The following is a 24,565-nucleotide window of genomic DNA, read 5'->3' as shown; positions in this document are numbered from 1 at the left end:
TGTTTTATACTGTATTAATTCCCAGAGGTGAAATTCCTTCCCAAATTGACCCAACTCCAGCAGCCACACAGGACAGTGCTTGGTGGAGCTGCTCAGTTTGAACATGAGGAGGTTAATGTTGAATAGGATAGTACAGCTCTAGCTTTATTTCTACACATACACACGGGGCAGGTTTTATAATTACACTTCCAAAAGGCATCTTTAAGCCGAGTTTATTTATTTCAGGCCAGGTATCCTTTCACGGAACAAGTGCGAGTCAGTTGTGGTCGGTGAGGTTTCGTTTTCATGGAGTGCCTCGAAGTGAAAGTAAAACATGGTGACTCTCGCGGGGCTCCTTCGCCCCGTCATGAGACCAGTGTGCGCGCTGTATCGCCTGGGCACGCGGGAGATGGCCTGGTTCGGCTCCACGGTGCTGTGTCGCTCGTGGACCTGGACCTGCCGCGTACTGGGACTGCTGTGGCGCTGCCTCACCCGGTTCTGCTTCAGTGCATTGGGCCTGGTCGTCAGACCGGCGCTGCCCGACCGGAAAGAGCAAGGAGGAAGTGAGCCCGAGACGGGCGACCGAGACTCGGATACCGAACCAGTCGTGGAGGTCGTGGAGGACGTGGAGGCCTCTCACAGCGGGGCTGCGGCGGTGAAGAGGGCCGCGGCCCCCCACGGGGACGAAGTCTTAACGTGGGCCGAGGACGAAGAGCACCCGGGAGAAGTGGACCCCAGCGACGAGTTTTACTGCGACTACGACTCAACGTGGGAGGATGAGAGTGAGGAGAAACCGCGCAGGAGGTCCAGACCACGGAGGAGCCCCAGGAGCGTGAGTTGAAGAGCTCTGACCGAGGGCCGCACCGTCCGACGTGGATACTTTCGGTTCTGAACAACAGGTGTTATGGAGAGTTCTGCATGGCCTTCGGGGGAGAGTGCGTGCGCGCGCGCGATTAAATGTTTTTTTTTGTTTTACTTTATTTGGAGTTTGTGACATACAAACGTAAACACGGTTTCTAATAAATGTTATGACAGTAAAATAGAGATAAAGGAAATACCTCAAAAAATAATACGAGAATATATTGGCGTGGCAGGGTTCCTTGTTATATTTCTTGTAAAATGAGAATTATGTCAGCGACAGTCTTAATTGTTGAATTCCTATGGGTGGATATTGATCATTGATGTACATTGTTTTTATTTGTAATTAACTTAAGTAGAATTTGAAATGTACATTAATGTATTTAAAATATCCCGAATAAAATATACAGATTGACAACTATACATAGTTTGTTGGTATTAGATTCAAAATAAGCAAGAATGTTTTTCCCTCCAACACTGACTTTATGTGTTGTTTTATATAGAATATAGTTCTCCAGTTCTTTCCTAAATGAACTACTGTATGAGTGAAGACACAGGATGATGTCAATATATAAATACTGAAGTTATTATTCAAACTGTGCCTAAAGCAGGGGTGTCAAACATAAGGCCCATCGGCCAAAACCAGCCCACCAGATGCTCCAATCCGGCTAAACCACCAAGCAAAGTGTCAACATTTCAAAGAAAATGCTTCTTTGCAGTTTTTAAAACAGTTTTTTTTTTTTATTGCTCTGAGTACATCTTTGTGTAAATGGGAGAAAAGCAACTTTTCTGAAAGTCTGCGACTCTGCACGACCACGGCCGTAGCAAATAGTGCCTCTGCACATGCAGGAGGAGAAGACGGGCAGTAACAACAAGAGTGTCGTGACTCCCAGTCCAGATTCTTCTGGGACTTGGTAGTTTTATAGTGGACATTCACCGTTTCCGTGTAAATGCGAAATTCTTCTAAAACAGAAATTCACAGTAACACCTGTACTGAGGTCGTCTCAAACTGCAACTTTCCCTTTAATTAATTGTCTCATTCTGAAAGGTTTTGTTTTTTTGTTTTTGTTTTTCAGTACAGGTTCAGGGATTTTGAGAGAGCTGCAAAAGACATGCAGAATTTCAGGCACAAGTACCTTGTAAGACACACACACACACACACACACACACACACACACACACACACACACACACACACACACACACACACACACACACACACACACACACACACACACAGCCTGTGTACACTGCAGATCTTCATCTTTGTGTTCTCCAACAGAATCTAGGCAGGGAGAGGCACTGGAGAAGCAGCAAGCACGTGAGTAAACAGCAGTGAGCCATTTCTATGACTGCGTTCTCCAAAAATGAAAAATCTGTCCTATTTAATTTTCTTTTTTTTTTTTTTTTACCTGGAATAGGACGACATGCCGAATCTGAAGTTTTATCGTGGAGAGGCAGCCTCGCAACCAGATAGTAGGTTTTAAACACTATAATGATATCAAGGAGTCGATCGTTTTAGGTTTTTGGGGGGTTGTACGTGAGGTTGTACAAAGGGGATGGCTGTGTGTCGTCCCCTGTTTGATGGTTCAAGGTACAACTTTAAGGTTCTTAAGAAGTTTATGTGTTCTGTAAAAGAACATACATGACCATAGAAGAATAATATTATAACTTCAGCTCCACCGAAGCAAATATGACTCTCAATTTTCTTATGAACTAGATATTTTCATTTCGGACTTCCACACTCAATGGAGAGGAAGGTATGAACAACTGGAACGTGTGCACACCTTCATTCAATGGTAAGTCGTCTGCTCATCTGAAAGCCATTGGAAAGCCTTCACTCCAGATGTGTAACCAGATGTGTCTGTCGAAGGTTGTTCCCTCTGCAGGAGCCAGGGATGAACTTCCAGGCTCGTCCACTCACACCAGAAGAAGTTGAGGTAAAGTGGTAAAAAAATCTCCTGAGGCAAAGCTCCTGGAGAAAGTTTTTTTTTCTCCCCCCTCTTGACGGGAGTCGTGTTTTTATTTCCAGGAATTTTGTAAAAGTGAGGAGGCAAAGGCAAATCTGCTGAACTCCTACAAGCTCATGTTGGACTTCTACGGTATCGAGTTGTGCAACCTGAAAACGGGGAAAGTGAAAAGAGCTAAAAACTGGAAAGACAGATTCGACAACTTGAACCGGTTGGTAACAAAGTTCATGGACAGCTTAAAGTTTCTAAATATGTATTTTTCTTATTTGGTGCAGCGCGACTGATCCAGTGGCACGGTTTTATTTTCTCACTGCTTAAATCCAAGACGCTAAACTCTGAACTGAAAGGACTTTGACACCCGCGACGTTGAGTAATAATCCTGTCACCTCTCCCTTTTATCACGTGGCAGCCACACACACAACAACCTGCGCATCACCCGCATACTGAAGTGCCTGGGAACCCTGGGATTCAAGGACTATCAGGTCCCCCTGGTCCGCTTCTTCCTGGAAGAGACGCTCATCAAAGGAGAGCTTCCGAGGGTCAAGGAGAGTGTCCTCAGCTACTTTGTGTTTGCCGTCCTTGATAAGAGAGAGCGCAGGGAGCTCATCAAGTTTGCCTTTTCCAAATACGATCATAGAGATGAGTTTGTGTGGTGCCCAAAGAAAATTCAGACCACGTGGTCGCAAAAGCAAACAAATGTTGGAGGTGCCCGTGAGGCCAGTCCCTCACGGGGCTCATTGAGCCAAAACACTAAAGGTCCAGGTGAGGACGACACTAAATCTTTGTCATAAATCTGAGGAGGACATTAGTAGCTTGGTGATTGATGCCTGCAGCCACAGTCAGTTTCGATTCATGAGTGAGTTGTAACCAGATCAAGATCAGACCGTTTTGAGTTTTTCATCCAAAAAGTCTTTTTTGGGTTTATTTTGTATTGTTTGAGGGGAAGAATTAAACAAGTGTTTTATTTCTTCCGACTCCTTCTCGATCATGCAAATGTAGATCAAGTGTGCTGTGTTGTTTGTTTGGTTTTCTTCCTACTTGTATGTTCGAAATAAGGAATAATAAAAAATATTTTTAATAATAATTTGGCCCGAACAAGCGAGTCAGTTTACAAGCTAAGTCAGTTTGTCGTACACATCTTGAGAGTCTAGTCCAAATGTATTTTAATTAAAAAAAAATTTTTTTGTGCTTCTGTGCATTCAAAGCCCTACTGTAGTTTAAACCCTGCCTTATCAGGTTAGCACTTCAAGTAGCACAGTAAGCTATGAAAAAAAAATCTATTCACACCCCAGTATTCTGTTTGAGTCTTGAACTTCAAGTTGTATTTCAATATTGCATTTTTTGGTTTTCAAGTCAAAAGTGGCAGATTGTCTGAGCGATTCGTAGAAATTGACAATTAAAAAAGAAAATTGTACACAACTTTTAATTTGTTTGTCCTTTTATTTTGAAATTTGTGTTTTTATTATTTATTTCGATACTTTTACCAACCAGACTGTGTTGCTGTTATCGAACAACAGATTTACAGCTTGGGATCATCCTGGAAGTGTGACGATACAAAACTGTCAAAGTTGTGACTGATGGTTCTAAATGACATGTTGGTATAAGTGAGTGTGGCGAGCTTCCACTACAAGCCTAACTTGGATAAAGGAAGTATGTGGAGATTTAATAAAATTCCTCAGATAACTGCCAATTTGACATTCCCACATCGGATCAATTTAACTGGGCGAAACTATTGGCAACATTTCATACTTATCAACATTTTGCTTTTGAGCCTTGTATTATCACAACATAATTTTTCAAGACTTAACACGTTGAAATTGCCAACAGAGTCTTTTATTTTGAAATTAGGCGTAATATAAGTATTTTGGAAGCGTTTATTAAACACCCAGTTTTCTTGAAAATTCTAGGATCAAAACAATATAAAAGCCATTGAATTAGACAACTGGTTTCAAGCCTGTACCCATCAAGGAGCACCAACAATTATAATCGGACACAAGAACATAGAGCAGATACGGGACACTGCTTAATTGTTAGTAGATTGGTGACGGTCGGTATAAACATAATTGGCTTTACTGTAACGTCTGCAGCCATTCCAAAAACAGAAAATCGCAGTGGTTTCTTTGGGTGAAAAGGTTGGGAAGCACAGTAATATAGAACCACGTACAAAAAAAAGCAAAGAACTTCATCAAACAGGTTTAATCGTTTGAGCCGAAACAAAATTAAGAGATTCATCAACAACCATTTACGGGGTGTATTCTGTAAATATGTAGAAGTCCTTCAACTCAAAACTCCTCAACATACACACACACACAAACACGTGTGTCTTGACAGTGTTGCCTTAACCATCGCATTTGAGATATATGGCTTTTTTTCTCTACTTAGAAAAGTATTATTAAAAACATCAGTATATACACAAATACAATCATATTTACACATAGCAAATAGTGTGTTAATCAATTAGATTGCCGTTTTCTTAAAAAAAAATGATGCAGCAACAGACAAATTTGGACTGAGTAGCCCATAAGTTTGAACACAAGCAACTAAAATCTTGTGGTTCTTTGCGCTTCAAACTATGATTAACTTAGAAAGCCTCAAGTGACAAAAAAAAATACAGTCAAAATGTGTTTTGTTCTGGTAGGAACACGTGTGACATTTTACCAAATACTGAACGTCCACATTTACAATATTGTTTTCAACTGGAAAAAATGTTTTATAGCCACAATGTCCAAGAAGAGCAGCTATGAGTCCTTTTTCACATTCTCTGCAGGTTTGCCACTCTCCTTGTGGGTATCGTGTTTATGGTCCTTTTTCTCTTCTTTCTTTTCCCTGCTTCTGCTTTTTTCTCGACGATCTTTGTTTTTGTCTCGATCTCTCTCCCTGTCTCTGTTCCTGTCTCTGTCCCTCTCCCGGTCTTTGTCCCGATCTCGCTCCTTCTCCTTCTCCTTCTCTTTCTCCTTCTCCTTCTCCTTGTCTCTGTCCCGATCTCTTTCTCGGTCCCTGTCCCTGTCCCTGTCCCTATCCCTACCTCGGTCTTTCCCACGGTCCCTGTCACGGTCTCGTTCTCTGCTTCTGGATCGGTCTCGTTTCCTGTCGCGATCGCGTTCCCGATCTCGGTCACGATTCCTGGCTCTGTCACGGTCGCTGTCTCTCCTGTCCGAGTCCCTTGTTCTTTCCCTATCTCTGTCCCGATTGTCTCTCCTTTTGTCTGTGTCCTGATCCTTGTGCCGCTCTACCTCGGTCTCCTTGCGCCGCTCGCCCTCACCCTCCCTGCGCCTCTCGCCCTCACCCTCGCCCTCCCTCCGCCTCTCGCCCTCCCTCCGCCTCTCGCTATCGCCCTCCCTGCGCCTCTCGCCATCGCCATCCCTGCGCCGCTCGCCCTCCGCCTCCCTGGGCCGCTCGCCCTCCGGCTCCCTCCGTCGCTCACCGTCCGTCTCACGCCGTCGCTCGCCCTCCGTCTCACGCCGTCGCTCGCTCTCTGTCTCCCTCCGCCGCTCGCCCTCACCCTCCCTGCGCCTCTCACCATCCCGACCCCGGCTGCGGTCTCTCTCTCGACTCCGCTCCTGATCCCGTTCCCTTTCACGCTCTCTGCCTCTGTCCCACTCTCGCTCTCGGCTCCAGCGCGTCCCCTGCCCCCTGTCCCATGAGGGCCTTACTCCATGAGGGCCTTCCCTCTCTTTGTCTCTATGGCGGTCCTCAGATACCTCCCTCTGTCTCTCTTCAGAAGGCTGCAAGGAACCAGGACCCAATTCGCGGTTTCCTACGTCAAAGCGGCTGAAACGCTCTCCACTGCGAGGTTCAGAGTCCACACCGGTAGAGCTACTCCTTCTCCTCATTTCAGGAGAGTGGCGACGCCAGCGGTCCTCCCTGTGTAGGTCTGAGCTATGGGTGCCAATGCGACTCGGGGGACCAAGTGGAGAATCTGCTGGGGTTGGCAGCAGTGGCCCACTGTGACGGACTGGTCTATTCTCATCAGGGTGTCTATCGAAGCGATATACCTCCGATCCTCTGAAGGGCTGAGAAGAGAGAGGTCTGTTTTCCTGAGGCAGAAGACCTCTGTGCTCCTCGTACAATCCTCGGTGTGGAGGCGAGGATGACAATCTGGAGGCCCCGTACTGATTATGAGGACTGAAGAGCTGTCCAGTTACCTCCCCACTGTGAGGTGGCCCTCTTCTTTCCTCATACTGGTTAGGTAGAGGTACCCGATAGAGTTGACCTGGTGGATCACCCTGACTATCTTTAAAGATATGGGGAGCGTTAGGATTCTGATCCATGTTCATCTGCAAGGAGATATTTGGGGAATCTTTGTTATATTGGTCTGCAGGTCCTTGAGATTGATCACCCATAGGAGGCCGAGTCCCATGGTCACCATAGATGGATGGAGGGGGACCTCTGGAACCAGGGAAAAGGGTTGGAGGGGGAAGCTTATTATCAAAGTGACCAGGTGGCAGTGCTGTAAAATGTGGTGGAGGGCCTCGGTTGGCCGGAAAATTAAAAGGTGGCAGTGGACTACCGAATCTTGGAGGACGCAAGTTGGCCTGTCCGGCCAGACTAGGAGGTAGGGGAAGGGATGGATGTGGCCCTTGTTGTCCAATGTGCTGTGGGGGAATGGAAGGTTCAAACATTTGAGGAGGGGGACCTCTTTGAGCTATTGAAGAGAATGGGGGTGGCCCTCTGGGTGGCACAATATTCTGAGGTGATGGTCCAGGAGGCTGCTGCAGCTGTGGTTGAGTTCCTGGCCACTGATTCTGATAAGGAGTGTATGAAGAAGGAAGTGAGCCATACTGCTGACTGCCGTCACCATGCATGGGAGGACGACCGTGTCCAGGGAGAGGGACACGTATGGGTGGGGGAGGACCCTGCATTGAAACGGGGGCTGACATTGGGGGAAGACCCTGCATGCGTGGCACCATAGATGCTAGTGGAGGCCTCATTCTCAGGGCTTGTCCCTGCATGGAATGGGAAGGGGGGAAGTTGGAGTGTGAAGGAATGTCAACTGATGGCCTGTACTCCTTGTCATAGCCTGACGCTGACATTTGATGTGTCATGTGATGTGAATGGATGTCGGCTATCGTGCTCTGAGCAAGTACTGGGATTGTAGACGTTATTGTGGAAGTATTTATAGGTTCATTAAAATAGCTTTTAGCTGGTGTATCTTGGCTGTTCTCATCATACTCAGAGTCTTCCGCAACTTTTAAAATACTGGCAGCATTAGGCCAAATACTGTACTTATCCAGCTCTGTTTCAGCTTCAACTGGCTCATCTTTCTCAGCTTTTACTTCTTTTTCATCCATATAGCTGACCTCCATATCAGGATCTACCTCCTCTCCTAATAAAGGAATGGAGACCTCCGTCTTGTCCGAGTCCAGGAACAGTGACGTCTCGCTTTTCTTTTCCTCTTGAGTCAGTGATGTCTCCATGTCTTGTGACACCTCTGTCACTTCAGCTGTGTCAGGCAGCTTGGACTCTTCAACCACAGGCTGCGACAGAGAAACGGGTTCTGTTGACGAAACAGATGTCTCGTCTTTCTCCTCAGATGACTTCCTGCTGTCGTCAGTCTGGCGAGGATCCCTGGTCTGCCTGGGATCTCTCCGTTGGCTGATTATGGGCGCAACTGATGAGGATTTAACGAGTTCTTCAACCTTTTTGCCGAGCTGTAGTAGCTGAGTGTTCACCAAAAGGGATTTAGTGGGTTGGGTGGAAGAGATTTGCTGCTCTCCTTGTTTCTGTGAAGTTTGGTCCCCAATCTGTTTAAGGCGCTCTAGAATTTTTTGTGGATCGCTTATTAATTCTGGTGCCTCCTTGACTTGACCTGGAACTATCATTTTGACCTCTTCAAATATAGAGTCATCTTCTGGGTCATATGCCACATCGTCTGCTTCACTTGCTCCAACCTCAGGCTGCAGAGAAACTGTAGCTTTGGTTACTGTTTCAGTAGACCTCTTCGGCTCATTATAGCCCCGGCTGGGATCATATTCCTCTTCTGGGTCGTATGGTCTATCATCTTCATCTTCATCCACTGACGTCTCTTTAGAAATCTGTGCAAACTGTCTCACAATGGGATCTAACAATGTAGAGGTTGGAGCAGATTGTTCTGCACCTTGATCGGACGGAGAGTTGGAAGCATCTGAGTTTTTCTTCCAAAAAAGAGTCTTGAGAATGGTCTGAAGAGGACTGGCATTGGCTGCAGAAGAGGCCACGGACGAGGTGGACGTTGTTGGGGAGTCCTTTCCTGTGGCAGCGGATGAGACTGGAGCTTTGATAGAGGATAACAGGGAAAGAACAGAGGCGGTGCCGACAGTGCTGCTAGAAATCTCAGAGGAGCTGGATGGAGGCGACCCTGGAGGAGTCGTACTGAAGGGGACTTCAAGGCTCTGCCTTGAGCTTCTTTCTGCTTTGAGTGAGAGAGGAACTTTTGGAAGACCAGTTTCATCTACATCCATTGTCAGAATCCTGGACCGCTTTTCCTCAGTTTCGATGGGAGCACCTGCCCGCTTTCTGTCCTTCTGGCAGATCAGCAGCCCCAGGAGGAGGTTGGGACGAGCTGGTTCGAGTCCTGTAAACAGAAAAGAAGTGAAAAAATATTGAGTAACATTTTGAAAATAGAAACCATTTTTTTCATTTAAAAAAATGGCAGCGTTGTGAAGAGAGGACAAAGAATTCAGGTACATGGGGGGGAAATCAAAATTTTGCTGCCATTTCAACTATCTAACCAATTACCTCATTCACCAATACAATGACAGTGCAGTAAGTTTCTATGTTTCCTTTAAAAATAATAAGTATGCAGTTGTTGAAATTTGCCAAGATCCGTTACACCCAAAGGCTTGCGTTTTTTGCGCAAATGTAGCCAAATGCTAATGACGCTGCACCAAAACATCAACTGAGAAACAGTGCATTGAAGACAGACTGCAACTGTGGGATCTCGCAATCATCCTGCCCGGACATAAACGTAGGGATCTTCTTAGGCAGACATCTCGTGGTATTTGCCATTCTGAGCGATGAACAACCTTTTAACCTTCCACAGCTGCACTGGTGATGTGGGTCTGTAAATTGTAGGCTACAGAGTGGTCCTTGACACTTCAGGTGCGAGGAAAGGTGGAGGAACATTGGTTTATACCTTAGTGGTGCAGTAAGTTCCTTCATGAACAGCAGCTCAGTGACTGACAACTTAATTCAGAGAGATGTATTGACTAAAAATGCATTCAACATTTCTATTGGTCAAGTCTGGAGAAACAACAGGCTGAGACCGGACTGAAATGGCACCAACCTTCTATTCAAACTTTATTTATTAGAAATGTGTGATACAAGTCAGATACATAACACAGGACAAAGGAGCTGTTACATGCAGTCAGAACAAGGGGCACCAGCGCCCTCTACAGTTCAACTCCTTAATAACCTCATGATAGTCATACTCACCACAAGTAGAGACAAAAACAACCAAACAAACCAAATTACACTAAAGTAAGAATTTGCTTTTGTGTAATCATCTAAATCCTTACCTGGCCCATCAAATGGTAATAATTTGGAGGGTAATGGGTCCTTTGAGCCCAGTGGGATGAGATAGAGGTCTTTGATACGGCGGTTGTTTTTTTCCACCACACCAAATCGCTTCCTGCTGCTAAAGTATGAAAAAAGAGAGACATATGCCACCTCCTCTTCCTCTGTCGCTGGGTGGAAACGGATCAAACATAGCTCCTGCAAGGTGGAGGGGGAAAAAATGTATTTAGGCAACATAAGGCATTTAAATGTAAACCACCCAGTCACATTTGTGAAAACGAACCTTGGAAAGAGATGTTTTTAGCTTCCCAACGTAGTCCCACACTGTGTTCGGCGGAATCCTCCCTCCGACTTGAATCGTGTCGGGCAAGTCCTGTAGGACATCAAGAAGACTTTAAGTCATGTATTTATATCTAAAAGCTTTGCTATTGACAAAGTCTACGGCTGAACTTCAAACTGGAAAAGGAAACTCTGGATGCGTTGGCAAAAAAGTTACCTCTTTCAGGTATTCAAAGGATCCGGAGACGAGGTACGCCTTAGTCACAAACTTTGCGACTAACGGCATGTTGATGAAACCTTTCCAGATTTTCTCTTGACCATGGAGGAAGATTGCGGTTTCCCCCTCGGGAGGAGGCTCAGATGAACTGAGGAAAGCACAATCGTTTTCATTTTAGACATGCACTGACACTAAATCCTAACAATCGATGCATAACTGACTCATGTGCAGTAGGTTTCTGTCAAGAGCAGAGCATGAATGAACCCAACAGTGTGTTTTTCAACCATGTCATAAGTGATATCCAATGGATTTGTACTCTAGTGTTAAAAAAAAAAACTGAGAAAAGTGCTAGTTTTCTACAACTGTTAGAAAGATCTAACTAGGAGAAGATTAAGCACCTTGATTTTGATAGTTTGGTTGTGGCCGCTGGAGGCGGAGGAGCCGGGGGCAACGGCAAGGGGCCTTTTGGTCCAACCTCAGGTGAAGCCGTCACTGCAGCTGGAGGCGCCTCGGCTGCAGTGCTGGTGGGTTTTTCTGGGGCAGGGAAGCTGACGGTCACGGCGGAACTGTGCCGAGCCATTCGAGGATCTCTGCGGGTGATGGTGACAGAGGAGACGGCGGGGGCGACGAGCGCAGGGGCCTGAGCTGGAGGAGCCATCATGTTGAGGTTCTCCTGAAAATGCTGTGGCTGGGATTCTGGAACAGCCGGCTCCACATTGGACTGGTAGGGTGATGAGGCTGAAGCCGGGTGTGCAGATGGCTCTTGGTGCTGGTATGCTGCAGAAACTTGGGAATGGCTGACAGGAGAAACGTCCCCTGACCTGGATGAAAGGGAGTCTTGTCCTGAAGGCTTGGATTCGGGCTTTTTAACGACTCTGGCTTTCTTAGCTGCAGGATCATCTTCCATTTTCTGCCCTAAAGTGCAAGATAAGCATTTAATACAACATTTAAGTAGGTACAAAAGAGATTTAAATACCCCGGAAGTGTTTTGGTCAGACACCTCAAACCAGCAAGTCACTTACCTGTGCATATTTTACAGTTAAGGTCAAACAGATGAGCTTTGTGCTCAGAAGTGGTGTCTTTAAGCATGTTGCTGAAAATGTCTGGCATGCTGTTTCCACTCTTTGGCTCAGTGGAGGACTGAGCTGAAGGTGTGGAGCCGGAGTCATCCTGGTCCTGTGAACACAAAGATTTCAGATTTTACACATGAGCTAATCTTACAATGGATAGCAATCTGCAGTGGAACAACCACAACCCAAGATTAAAGTTTAAGAAAGAAAGGAAGTGTAAAGGACAGGTTAGATTGCATGCCGGCAGCATTACTAAAATTAGAGCTCCATGCAGATTTGGAAAGAAAGATGAGAAAGTTCGGAAAAAGCAGCTTGCCACAACTTACTGTAGCAGAAGCCACGTGAGAAGACGAAGTAGTGCCAGTGATACATACATCAGCATCAGACGTTGGTGGAGCATCGTCCATATCAACACTGTGGGAGCTGAAATCGTTCCTGTTGCCAATTTTTGCCTGGCCTGCATGGGCCCTGGTGCCAGGAGACTGAGTCTGCACACGGAGAGGATGTCAACAATTGCTACCATGCAGAAGATCCCAAAGTTTCAGTCATCACTCTGACTTGCACTCGCGACACTTACCTCAGCGGCTTCAGGTTTTTTCCACTCGGAGATCTCTTTGGAAAGCAACTCCTCGGCGCTTAGTCTCACGAGTCTGAAGGGACTAACCTCCCCACCTATAACCCTGTAGAACAAGCCCTACACAGAAACACAAGGGAACGTCTATTAAGATCACCAAAACAAGCTTCATAACACCACTTAACTGCTCATTTGAGCGCTTTCGCATCTGCATTGACTCACTTTGTTTTTGGGATCCTTCAGGTTGAACATGAGGGATCGGTATTTGTTCTTGTACTTGCTGTCTGTGCTGAGGCAGAGGTTAAACATCTCCTTCTCAATGGCGAATGCCAGCTTTGCCACCTCATTCTCTGTCATTTTCAGATCATCACTGTCACTCACCCTTGAGGCAAAAACAAAAAAGCATTTATAAAGATATTCAGCCGATATTCTACTTGCCACGTTTTTGTAAGGTGTGCTTTGTGGGGCGCTTACCTTTTGTAGAGGATGTCTGTCAGTGAGCGACGGATGTTTGTCCTCATCTGTTTGTTGTGTGGAGGCGGCATAGGGGGAACGTGAGGTACTGAAACTGCTGGATGTGAAGGTCTGGAGGAAGAGGAGTGGCTGGGGGGAGCCGAGGAAACTGGAGCCGACGGTACCCGAGGTGATGAACCGGACTGGCTGGTGCTGCTTGATTCTTTTGGTTGGGGCTGCTTCTTCGGAATGGTGAAGTTGGACTTCTGGACCCTGAGTGCTCCTGTGGCATGGATGGGGCCAGCAGGGAAGGGGGATGAGGCATGGGCCGGTGCCGGGGCTGTTTTTTTAGACTTCGCTGCGTTTGGAGTCGAAGCTGAAGCAGGTTTTTTGGGGGGTGTCTTCGAGGGGGCGGTTTGAGGGGGGGGCTTCTTGCCCTTTGGAGAAACCTTGGCTGGCTTCACAGGTGGGGGCTTCTTGTTTGCTTTGGCCTGTGATGAAGATCTCAAGGAGGGCCTTCCAGGGGGCGGGGTTGGGTCCTTCTCCTTCTCACTTGGCTTCTCTTCTTTGGGAGATGCTGGAAAGGAAAAACGAGAGCCAACATTTAGGGAAATGCCAGCTTTTCCTATATCAGCAATGACAGACGGGCTGGTATCATGTTGCTGGATTAGACACCATCAGTAATGTCACTTAAAATAGCAGCCACATATCACTGCCCGCATGTCTGAGGGAAAAGCAGCACCTGCTGAGGAAAGTTTGCAATGCAACGTTTATCAAAACCAGAACAGTGACAGTCGTAGTTATGCAGTGTAGAATAAACAGTTAACAAATGGAAAGCACTCTTCTTTATAGGAATCCATGACCGCAGATATATTGCGCTGCTCATTCGGGCTCTTTGAGGAGCCTCCGTCTCCCCCTCCAGAAGAACACAGAACCACCATGTACGACAGGTTGACCGATTTGCATTCTTTTACATCTACTCAGCCACAAGCCACCTTGTGGAAACTCCCAATGAACCCATTAGTAATAATAACCTGGGGGTGGAGGGTACATAGTGAGTCCATTTCATCTGAATGCAAGAGATGACAGCTAAAAAAGCTGCCTTAATGCCACAACTATGCATCATTAAACAATGGACAGTTTAAAAAAAATTCAACATGCAAGTAATTTCAATTTAGCACTATAATTTTTCATGTCATGTAGAGTACTTGTCTTTTTCAAACAAGATACAGGAACACTCACTAATGGGATGATCTCTGACCTAAAGAGCAAAAAAAAAAAAAGGTCTCATCTGCTCCGACTTCAACAGCAACAGTAAAATCAATTGCAACTCTCTTCACATAACACCTGGCAAAGATCTTTGAAACAATCACTTGCAAACGCTCAAAGCTTCACTCATTATGGTTGCATTAACTCCGCTTAATGTCTAAGCCACAGGTTGTGCAAAGCAACAAGGCAGCAAAAGCAATCAATATAATCTAAAAAAAAAAAAAAAAGGAGCAAGTATCAAACTATCACTCAAAGTCCCAAATGACCAGAAGTTAAGAGATTTGAAATAACAAGGATTTCCCTATTTAACTTATCAGAGAGAACATCTGGACTTTTCTTCAATTGCTCTTTTTTTCCTTCTTCAAAATTAGAGCTGTAAGAAATCAAATCATCCACTTAAACCTAATTCCACTAATCCCAGTTCCCAAACTCATCAGGTGCCAAATGTGTAGTGAAAAAAAATCTGAAACTGGATCTCCTCTCTGGTTGTCGTCTCCCAAGTTCAGCTCTTCAGCCTCTTTATCCAGCGGTGGCCTTCTGGACATCTGCTGCATTCAGGTCTTCACAGCAGAGGGTTCTTCTCGCCACTCGAGAGGCCGCCACGCGTCCGGGTATATGTGCACGTCTAACACTTCTGTATGTCGCACTGAACTGATAAGGATGTCCCACAGCAAGCCAACACTGCTGACAATCAATTGAGCCATCCAAAAATCTGTTTATCACCTTTTATTTAAAAAGCCAGTTTCGTTTTAAGTGATGAATCATTTTCAGTGTGCGTCAAAAACAGCTTTGACAGCGACAAAATGAAGGGCATCTTAAAATGAACAGCAGAAATGATCCATGTCCATCACCCTCATGAACATTAGACTCGGACACCTACCTGCTGAAGAAATGTGGGGGAGGGGAGGGGGGGGTCTTTTCTGTCACCAACAGCTGAGGTGATGAACCCGGGAAGTTGAGGAACTCGTGCAAGTAAATGAAGCAGGTCATTTTTTTGCCCCAGACACACGCGCACACAAGCCCATTCCATTCGGATCCGTCCACACAGCTTTCAATTTTGTTTTGGGTTTTTTTTCATGAGCACTGGATTTAAAACTTTCTGGATTCAAAGACATTCACTTCAGGCTTTGACGCCACACTGTGGCTCCCGATTGACTTAAACTGCTTATTTCAGTCATCTGCTGGCCGCTAGAATATCATACACCTTATTAACCGCTGCCAGAAAAGTCTCCCAAGTTTAAAGGTGCAGAGATGATCCTTATTTAAAAGAACAATGAATGTCGTTCTTGATCTGGAGCCACATAAAAGCACAAATGAAATGATCTTGTGTGTCGTCGACAGAGCGCTCAACATAAAAGCTCTATGAACCGCTGAATACTTACCAAACTTACCTTTTTCCTCCAGCTGCCAGGAACTCATTAACATTCACTTTCTGCAATGTTCACAAACCTTCGCAGATGAGGTGGAAAAAAACTAGTGTGCACAAAAAGTTCATCAAGCTTTTTCCTCCCCCAAGAGTGTTAGCGATGACAGAGAACTACATTTATAAGCACAAGGGCAGCACTGTGGTAGGAACTGCTCAAAACCTTCAAAGAGATACATACACTTTTTGTTTAACACGGTTGATGATATGGGTGTAGTCTTTTCTGGTGTTACTGCAATGTAATTATGGTCGCTGGACCAGGATGCAGTGGCCGGCGGGGGCGGGTGTTCCACGGCGTGCTCGTCTTCGTCGTCCTCGTCGGGACTCTGGTCTTCCTCGCTGTCCGACTCCTCCCGGGCCGTCTTCTGTGCCCTCTTGCCGCCAGCACCACTCCTCTGGGGAAAGAAGCGAGGGAAATTGAGGCCTTTCGGTGACTTCAAGTATTGAAGTTGGACAATTGTCAAACAAATCAATACCTCCAACAGTCTTCTATTTTCAGGGCTGTTTGCAGTGCGGACAGCAAACAAATCATCGCTTTTGCAGCAGTCTTCATCTGGGGGACTCTCGGCCCCATTGAATTTCTATAAACCTTATCGGAGCCGTTCTTGGCAGCCCTTTAAATGAGTTCAACAGCACTGCAGTACCCAGCGTTAACCAGGTCACTTTTCAGCCCAATGAAAATCATTGCCCTCAACAATGAAATATCAGACAACTTGGAAAATGTGGAACTTGGTGGACCTTTCACCCAAAACTGTGCTGCAAATCATCTGTATTCAAATGTTCAGGCCAGGGGTCTGGAAACACATGCTTCCGTTATTCAATATTGGCTCGGTGAAGCTTCCTGAATATTGGCTGTTACAACAATTTTCATCTCATTACATTAAAATGATTTTTTTTTATTTTAATACCCATTTATATCAGTTTGTTTTTTTAAAAAAAAGACTCTTCAGGCTAACACGACACAAACTTCTAAAATGACCATTGGAAAAAAAAAAAAAGAAGGCAAACAAGCCAACTAGAAATCTATCAGACCCCTGATTGGGACTGAGGTCAAAGTGCCTCATGCTGAGTCTATGTTAAGCTTGTGTTCTGTGGTGGGCTGTGAACAGAAAATGTGCTCACTGTGGATACGTGAAGGAATCAAAACAACATAACAGTTTAGGCTATGATGCACCATTAACATTTTCTGATGCTCTGTCATTTCTAAATCTGGCACAGGGAGTCTTTGAATGGGGAAAAAAAATTATAAAATAAACCCATTAAGATGTCCCGCTCCACTGCCGTCAAGAAAAGCACAACTATCGCCACATTGTTGAGCAAGCATGGGAACCCATGACAAACAATCGACATGTTTTATTTTTAGAGCAGCATTTGCAAAATCCATCACTGGAACAACTCACCTCAAATCTAAGAATGCTGGGGCTCGTCATTAGCCTTAATTGACTCACATTTGTGGTTACAGTATGCAGTGAGCTGAGGAGGAAGCCGAGCAGTGACGTCAAACCTGCACAGCAGGAGTCGCGTCGTTTCCTGGTCCGACATGCCAGATTGAAATGAACGGCTTGTTGTCAAGACTTTGGGCAAAGATTCGGTCCTTCGTCTGATTTAGGTGCATTAGAGCAGGGGAACCTCTGACCCAGTGGTTTACAACTCTGTTGAGGGCTTCAATTTTTTTTGTACCACTGTAGACTCAGGTGACCCCTCCACCACAGCATGTACAATTACACACAAGAATAAAGTTGAAGTAGCCTGGTTACGCTCCACGTGAAATGGACGTTCCCTTGTTATAGTCCGTAACCAAAAGTTGTTTTTCTCTGGGGATAACCTCTCCGGGGTTACACACCGTCTCCGGTCGTCTGGTGGCGCTTCAGCTCGCAGGTTCAAACTTTCATTTACCAGTTCTTCGCCACAAAAGAAAATATTCTACTCTAATTTCGTCCATTGCTTCTATGGAGACATTCTATGTAACTCTCGGTAACACCTTTATCTTTTTGACCAATTTACATTTCGCTTTAGCCTTTTTTGTCCACCTGCCTACACTTTGTAACAAATTAAATACTGACTGACCCGTTCTTAAGACAAAATGCTACATGCTAAATGTTCTGTGCGCGCGACATTGTACAAGTTTGCACATGGGGTGAACGGTGTCAAGTCACGTTATGAAATCGTTTCAGGCGTCCATGTTACCTGTGATGTGGACTTGTTTTTCTGAGCGCTGGTCTTCTGCTGAGGCTCTTTGACATCAGTGATGGACTTCATGGCTGCTGCGGCGTGTCTCAAGATGCAGTCATTTCCACAGTACACCGAGTCGGGCTGGGCGTCGTTGTCGCAGCCGGGCCCGATGCACTTGGGGAGAGAGGACTCCTCCTCGGCGACTTCCCCCGACGTGGTTTTCACCTCCACGTCGGAAGCGATCTTCTGCTCCGCGTCTGCCGCGGGTCTCTGCTCCGACGAAGACGTGGGCTTCTTTTCCGCTGCCGCCGCAGCCTTCGGGTCTGCAGGAGGCTCAGCTGGCTGCTGCATTGCCTGCTTCAAGTCGGTACAAAATAACATTAACAGCTACTGCTTATCACGGTCATTTTGCTGACTGCAGCAGCACTGCCCCGATTCACAATATTCGACTGACTTCACTGTTCCCTTCTACTCATTGTCAAATGGACACAACTTTACTGGTGAAGCTTTCAGGTTCAAGGAGTGGTCGACCATCTTTTGCCCTGCATTGTATCAATTTGCTTCACCTTATAGAGATTCGGTTCCTCAAGCTTTGCATTTATTAGGAAATATCTTCACCAACATTTGAAGAGAATAATCAAAAAAAAAAAAAAAGCTGACGCAGCACAAGCTAGTAATTTATTACACACATGTATACTTTGTCAGCATGTACCAAATACTGTGAACATCAAAAATCACAGTGGTCAATGACGAAACAAACTGGTCTCTGTCATATTAAACACTTGCTGAAAACAAAACTAGCCAGAGGCTTTTATTGTGAAGCGGCTACAGGAAATGCTCTTTGCACACAAGTAAAAGCAGATATTTCCCTTCCATCTGCAACCACTTATCGGTGGCATAAAGTTCGATATGATACCAAATCTGATCCATTTCCCCCCACAAATTACCATACCGGTTATGGTATGTTGAAAACTGTTCTGACTGATAGTTTATCTCTAAATGTGTGTTAAGGAGCCAATAGGGTCACAAAGTTTTGTACCATTATCCATGTTCTGAACAGACCCGAAGCACAACAACCGTATAAATCCTTTTGGCTGTTACGAAGACATGTAACAGCTATTAAATGGCGAGTGAGAGAACAACTGTGAAATGAATAGAAAGAGATTTCATACCAGTTGCTAAGACCTACCGGCTGAAAGATCTTGATCTTCTTTTTCCCAGTTGGATTGGTCGCTTTCTCTATCCTGCCTTTGATGCCCATGTCCTCGGAAGTCTTCTCTTCAGGTCCGGCCGACGTCAAGGCAGCTGCTACGACCTGAACAGCCGACAAACTGGACCCCGCTCCGCTTGTCTTCTCAGCAGTAGAAGGAGCGACTACAGAAGCAGCAGCACTGCCTGTGGAATCAGCTTTGGGCTTCCCAACGTCCGAGTTGGTGGAGAGGAAAGACGTGGCGGGCCTGACCACCTGGTTTTTCTTAGCGGTGCAGTTGGGGCAGACGTAGTCTTCCCCATTTCTCTCCATCAGACGTCCTCGAGCCTCGGTGATGCCCACACAGTCGCCGTGGAACCATTCCTCACAGCGGTCACAGCAGATCATGAACCTACAAAGTGCAGGAATTTCACACATGTAATGGTCATCAAACTTTTTTGGCCAGCACGACTTTTACATTTACACTCGAGCACGAAATCCCAACGTATCCAACAGCGGTCATAGTTTAGTGGAAGCTCTTACAATCATGAGTGTTCAGCAGCAAACTGACACACTGTGCATTTCGGCACTTTTCTTACTTAAAACTAGGGACACTAATTGGAGCTACGGTGGCTTTTCTACTGGATTTTACCAGAGGCTTGCCTCAACTTCACACATGAATGAGTGGGTGAGCTAAAAGCCGCCAAGTCACCACCTGTTTTGTCTTTAGACCACTTTTGATAAAGAAACGCCTGCAGACTGGGAAACCCCCCCACACGAGCTGCAACCTGCCCTGAAGTCAATTCAAAATGCCCTTTTCCCCCGTTTTCTAACAAATTTGCCCAATATTTCCCCCACATTTCCCATCCACTGAATGACACAATAAGACACATCTGTGAAGTCCCATCACCTCTTCATAATCCATAAAGCACAGTGGAACATACCGTTTGTTGTGTTTCTGACGACAGATGCAGTAAAGTGCATTGGGGTCGTAGCCTCCATCATCGGACTCGGTTGAAGAGGAAGAGGAAGACGTTGAAGAATCGTCATCGTCGTCTTCATCGTCTTCGTCGTCTTGGGCCTGCGGCTTGCGCATCTTGACAGAACTCTGGTTAGCCCTATGTTTTGTTTCCGTAACCGGAGACGAAGCCGCTGGGGTGGTGTTCCTCAGTACTCTTTTTTTGTTAATGTACGTCTTTATTGGTCCACTTTTCACCGGCGTTGTGGCAGCCCTCGTCTGATCATCAGGCTCCACCTTCACGTCGTCTTTATCATTACTTTCACATTGGTTCTCCTCCTCGGCGGCTTCTTTCTTCTCCGAGTTCTTTTCTAACCGAGTCTGTGGGGCGTCGTTGCCTTCTTCAGAACTGGGGTCACCCTCCATGTCTTCATTCCCCTTGCCGATCTCCTTTTTGACAACATTTCTGCCGTCGTCCTCGTTCTCGGAACTCCCATCATCTTTGGCAGCAGCTCGACTGCGTCCCCTGGTCAGCCTACCACCTCGGGTTTTCATTTGAGTCTGACTTCGTGTGCTACTTCTCGTCCTCCTCTCTGCTGGGTAATCTACTTTGTCATCTGAAACCGCGGCGTCCCCATCAAAGCTGGCCTCCGAGGCGGTTTCTGCATCAGTTGGGGTTTGGGAAGGTGGATCTCCACTTTCAATGCTGGGCGGGGCGCTTCGTCTCGTCCCCCTCTTGGTGGTCAAGAGAAATTCTTCGAGCTTGTCAGTACGCTTGGGCTGTCTGCCACTTCGTCGGACAGGACAGCGGCTTTCTGAGTTGTCTGTCACTTCCACGGGCATCTCTGTTTGCAACAGCAGACGGACAGAAAACCCAAGTTGTCTTCACGGATTTTGAAGATTTTTCTGCTTCCTCTAGAAACGTTTTAGGCACATTCTTCTGTTTCACATCAGTTTCAGACTGGTCCTTATGCCCATTGTCCTTGCCAAATCCTGGAAACATACAAGAACATCGAGATTGATCCATTTAGGATTAAACTTCCAGTAAAAATGGAGTGACAAATATTTCTAAAATGAATACAAGTACATTATAGTGTGTTGAAAAGGTTTTTCAGGGCTGTATGTGTGGCTAGAAAATGCAATAATTAACAGCTAATACGCCAGCATAAAGAATCAGAAAGCAGTCATAAATGCATGTGATGATACTGAGAACTAGAAATTCAACTAATGATTCTTTTCCATATCGGACTGAATAGCGTCGTCAAAAGTAATAATTCTGACAGGTGCAGCAAAGAGCAAATAAAAGTGAGGTAAAATCAACTTTCTAATGGGACAGTGACCAAACTAGCTATAATGACAATTGTTTGATATCCCAATGTGTGGTTATTGCCATGACTGCACAGGTGGAGCAAGAGTAATCCAGGCAAACTCAAAAAACTAAATTTACAGCCCAACCTACTTGCAGTTCAGTTCATGATAGCACAGATGAAAATTCTCGGGGTTTCCCATACACATGTACATCTTTGTCTGCTGGTCTGTTGACAATGTGTGCAGCCCCCTTCCTGTCACCTATGCCCTCTGCATGTGTCAAATTACAGCCACAAAGTGACCAAATAATGCAACAAAACCGATCTAACAGATCTACACCAACAATACCAACACCAAAGATCAGGTTCGTATGGTTTTTCAATAAAATACATTAAAAAAGACCAGCTCGACATACATCGATCCTTGACCAACGCTTCACTCATTATGAATCCCTTAAAAAAAACCAATTGAGAACCTTCATCTGAATTGTTGCCCAAAACGTAAGTCTTATCTGGTGGTGTGGGTAAAGCTCATTCAAGATACTTTGAGAAAACAGATTGTGTACATTTAAACGTACAAGAGAAAGACTGAGTCTTTATTTCAAATAATAATAATTGAAGGTTACTGTGTCCGGGTCGACTTCAATCATATCCAATACCCTCAGGATAGATAACACCACTGACTAAAAAGTGTTTTATATTGAAATGCTATACATTCTCTGCGAAGGTATACAGTGGCCTCATTTCATCTGATCCCAATAGCACTGAGCTTCTTGGCAAAATGAATACAGCAACAATATTGTGATGATTGAAAAAGACAAACTGAAAAAATAAAGTTCCTACGTTGAAATTTTGTGTGTAAACGCATCTCCTGAACCCAAACAACAAGCTTGAATAAAGACGCCTCAAATTATGCTTAAAATTTGTCATGCGAATCAAGAATCCCTGCCAAATGACCTTTATCTGTATCCAGGATTACGTCGTCTTTTGTGGCCCAAGATGCAGAATCAGTCTTGGGTTTTAATCAAATGCATCTCCTCAGTTTAGCTGCCATTCATTCATGCAAAACATACTGAAAAAAGACAACATTTGTACCTGAAGCTTAGCTCTTCCTTAGAAAAAACAAAGACCTCTCATCAGTTTTGGTACAGGTTAAAGGCTCTGCCAGAAAGACGAAAATGCAAGTTAAGATCAAAGTACTCTGCACTTTAGAAGAACACAAAATAAATGTATTGAAATTATTATAGAAATAAAAGGAGTGTCAATTCATCAGTTTGCTCATCCTAACCAAAGTTTTAAGCTTCTTAAGCATCGGGAAATTAATGCAGACAAGGATCTAAATAAATGTCTGGGGTTTTGGGGTGATGGGCGTGATCTACCGATTGCGCTGCGCAAATAATTTATCTTATTTAGCGCACATATTGGCTGATTGCGCAGCTCGTGGGTCGGTTAGGATTAGCGATTGATGGACCTTTGCGGAAATGCCTGATCCATTATTCGCGCAAATCGCCCAAAAGCGCTTTACATAAACACCAACGCACAAATGAAATGGACTTGAGAACACACGGGCGGAGCGTTTCCACTAAATCCAGACTGTACATAAGCAAATCCGAGAATGGTTTAAATCATTTAGTGAAGCGATATTGCTAAAATAGCGCACGCGGGGTATCTTCACCGACAACATCGAGGGAAAACGCACGAGGACCGCCAACAACGTGAGTGCAGTCACGACAACGTGCCACGTGAATGAAAGGATAACTGTTGCCAAAGAAATAAGGAAGAAGGCCGCGACGAAGATCAAAAGCGGGCAACACATTCCTTGTTTCTAAACACGTAGATTCGCCGCCGTAAAAACAAAGGTTAATATCAGAATGCGCATGTTAGCGGAGCGAAAGGGGCGTAATCGGGCCCAGTTGTTGCAGCTTAAAATCTGAACCGGGGAGCAACAAATGGGCCTTTATGGGCACGATCGAGCCACACTTTGCATATCTAAACTATCATTGTTTTGCAATAAAGCCCGCTCGATACCAATATCTGACGTTAGCTGAAGCTAATGGCAGCATAGCGTTAGTGTACCTCAAGCACTCCCGACTCCGTCGACGATGGCCGCTGTTTCGGATTAACTGGCTTCCCTGGTAACTGGTGACCGACATCATTTAGCGTCCGGTAGGAGCGTACGCTAAAATATCACTTGCGAATGGGGCTACGCTTCGAAGCTACAGTATAAAGGCGTTTTAAACGTCGTTGCCAGGAGAAGCTATGGAATTCTGCTGAGTTTTACACATCCGCAATTTCGAGACGCAACAACGACGGCCACAAAAGTAAGTCGGGTCACCAGGTAACAGGGAAGCCACTTGATCCGAAACACCGCGAATCAACATTGCGCCAATTCCCTTTATTTCAACCCTGTGCCTCCTCAAGCGGGTAAATTGTCGATTAAAAAGCCCAACGGAGAACGTCATATAACCACGAAGAGCTATCAAAACTCAAAATTTTCCGTCTTTAGTGAAAAATGTAGCATTTTATCGAGGAGCTGAGCTGACTTCGTTAGCTTGCAGCGCAGCTAGCTAACCCACGAGAGCTAACGATGGTTAAATGCGGAGAGCAAGCTAAAGACAATCCCGACCTGAATGCAATTCTTACGCATCCCTCGCACATAAAACCAATGTGAAAGTGATATGTGCCAATACGAAACTTTTTTTGCCCAAAAGAAAAATAAGTCTAGTTTCACGTAACAGGAGATACGTTATTACTAAGATAAGTTGCTTGAGTTACCTGCTCGGGAACAACACCATCAGCATTACTGACAACAAATGGACAACACTATGCATTTGAAATATTAACTACTTGCACTTTACCCACCGAATAACTAGAAATACCGACGGTATGCCCTCGCTCTTTCTCCGGTCAATCCTCCATTTTCCGTTCGCGTTAACTCAACTGACTGCGGCAGATGGCTGACCGTCCACACTAAACTGTTCCGCTCCACAGCGCCCCCGCTGGCCAGGAGGAATAATGAGCAGGCTCAATAACTACACATGGTTTGTTTGCTTTGAGGGCCGAAAGTGCATTTTTTAAAATCCAGAAAAAGGAATGTATTTAACAAGAAATGTAAGTACATTTAAAAAACAAAAAAATCAGCTTCTGCAAGCATGATACTTAAAACTGAAATAATAGGGTTTTTTTTTCTTTAAACGTGCCTTGAGATGACTGTTTGTCTTTGGCACTATATCAATAAAATTGAACTTTTCATAGAAAACTTCAATTTGCAGACAGTAAGACAACATAAAGAAATATGAATGTGTTTTTTTAATCTCAAAACTTCTGATGTATAAAATACTCCTTATGATAAT

The 24,565-nt window shown here is 45.1% G+C and overlaps 2 protein-coding genes across 2 annotated transcripts; one reads left to right on the top strand and one right to left on the bottom strand.

Annotated features, from left to right (window-relative positions):
• The first annotated feature begins 289 nt into the window (after positions 1 to 289).
• LOC308129008 (opioid growth factor receptor-like) lies at positions 290 to 4,195 on the top strand. The gene is made up of 8 exons (XM_080494750.1): positions 290 to 811; positions 1,914 to 1,976; positions 2,120 to 2,158; positions 2,259 to 2,313; positions 2,558 to 2,636; positions 2,711 to 2,777; positions 2,870 to 3,018; positions 3,217 to 4,195. The coding sequence occupies exons 1-8, from the start codon at positions 314 to 316 to the stop codon at positions 3,596 to 3,598; spliced, it is 1,332 nt and encodes a 443-aa protein (XP_080350876.1). The 5' UTR covers positions 290 to 313; the 3' UTR covers positions 3,599 to 4,195.
• An 823-nt stretch (positions 4,196 to 5,018) lies between these two features.
• dido1 (death inducer-obliterator 1) lies at positions 5,019 to 24,175 on the bottom strand. The gene is made up of 16 exons (XM_080495871.1): positions 24,075 to 24,175; positions 19,892 to 20,898; positions 18,948 to 19,359; positions 17,774 to 18,115; positions 15,768 to 15,981; positions 12,916 to 13,471; positions 12,664 to 12,823; positions 12,445 to 12,561; positions 12,194 to 12,355; positions 11,820 to 11,973; positions 11,196 to 11,712; positions 10,798 to 10,945; positions 10,585 to 10,674; positions 10,304 to 10,499; positions 6,268 to 9,360; positions 5,019 to 6,000 (listed from the first exon to the last, which is right to left on the bottom strand). Exons 2-16 carry the CDS (start codon positions 20,746 to 20,748, stop codon positions 5,546 to 5,548), a joined length of 7,473 nt encoding a protein of 2,490 aa, XP_080351997.1. The 5' UTR covers positions 20,749 to 20,898; positions 24,075 to 24,175; the 3' UTR covers positions 5,019 to 5,545.
• Between the last annotated feature and the right edge of the window lie 390 nt (positions 24,176 to 24,565).

Source organism: Blennius ocellaris (genome assembly GCF_963422515.1).
Source record: "Blennius ocellaris genome assembly, chromosome: 4".
Taxonomy (NCBI): Eukaryota; Metazoa; Chordata; class Actinopteri; order Blenniiformes; family Blenniidae; genus Blennius; species Blennius ocellaris.
The sequence above is the reverse complement of the archived record's forward strand: the minus strand, read 5'-3'. Positions and strand labels throughout refer to the sequence as shown.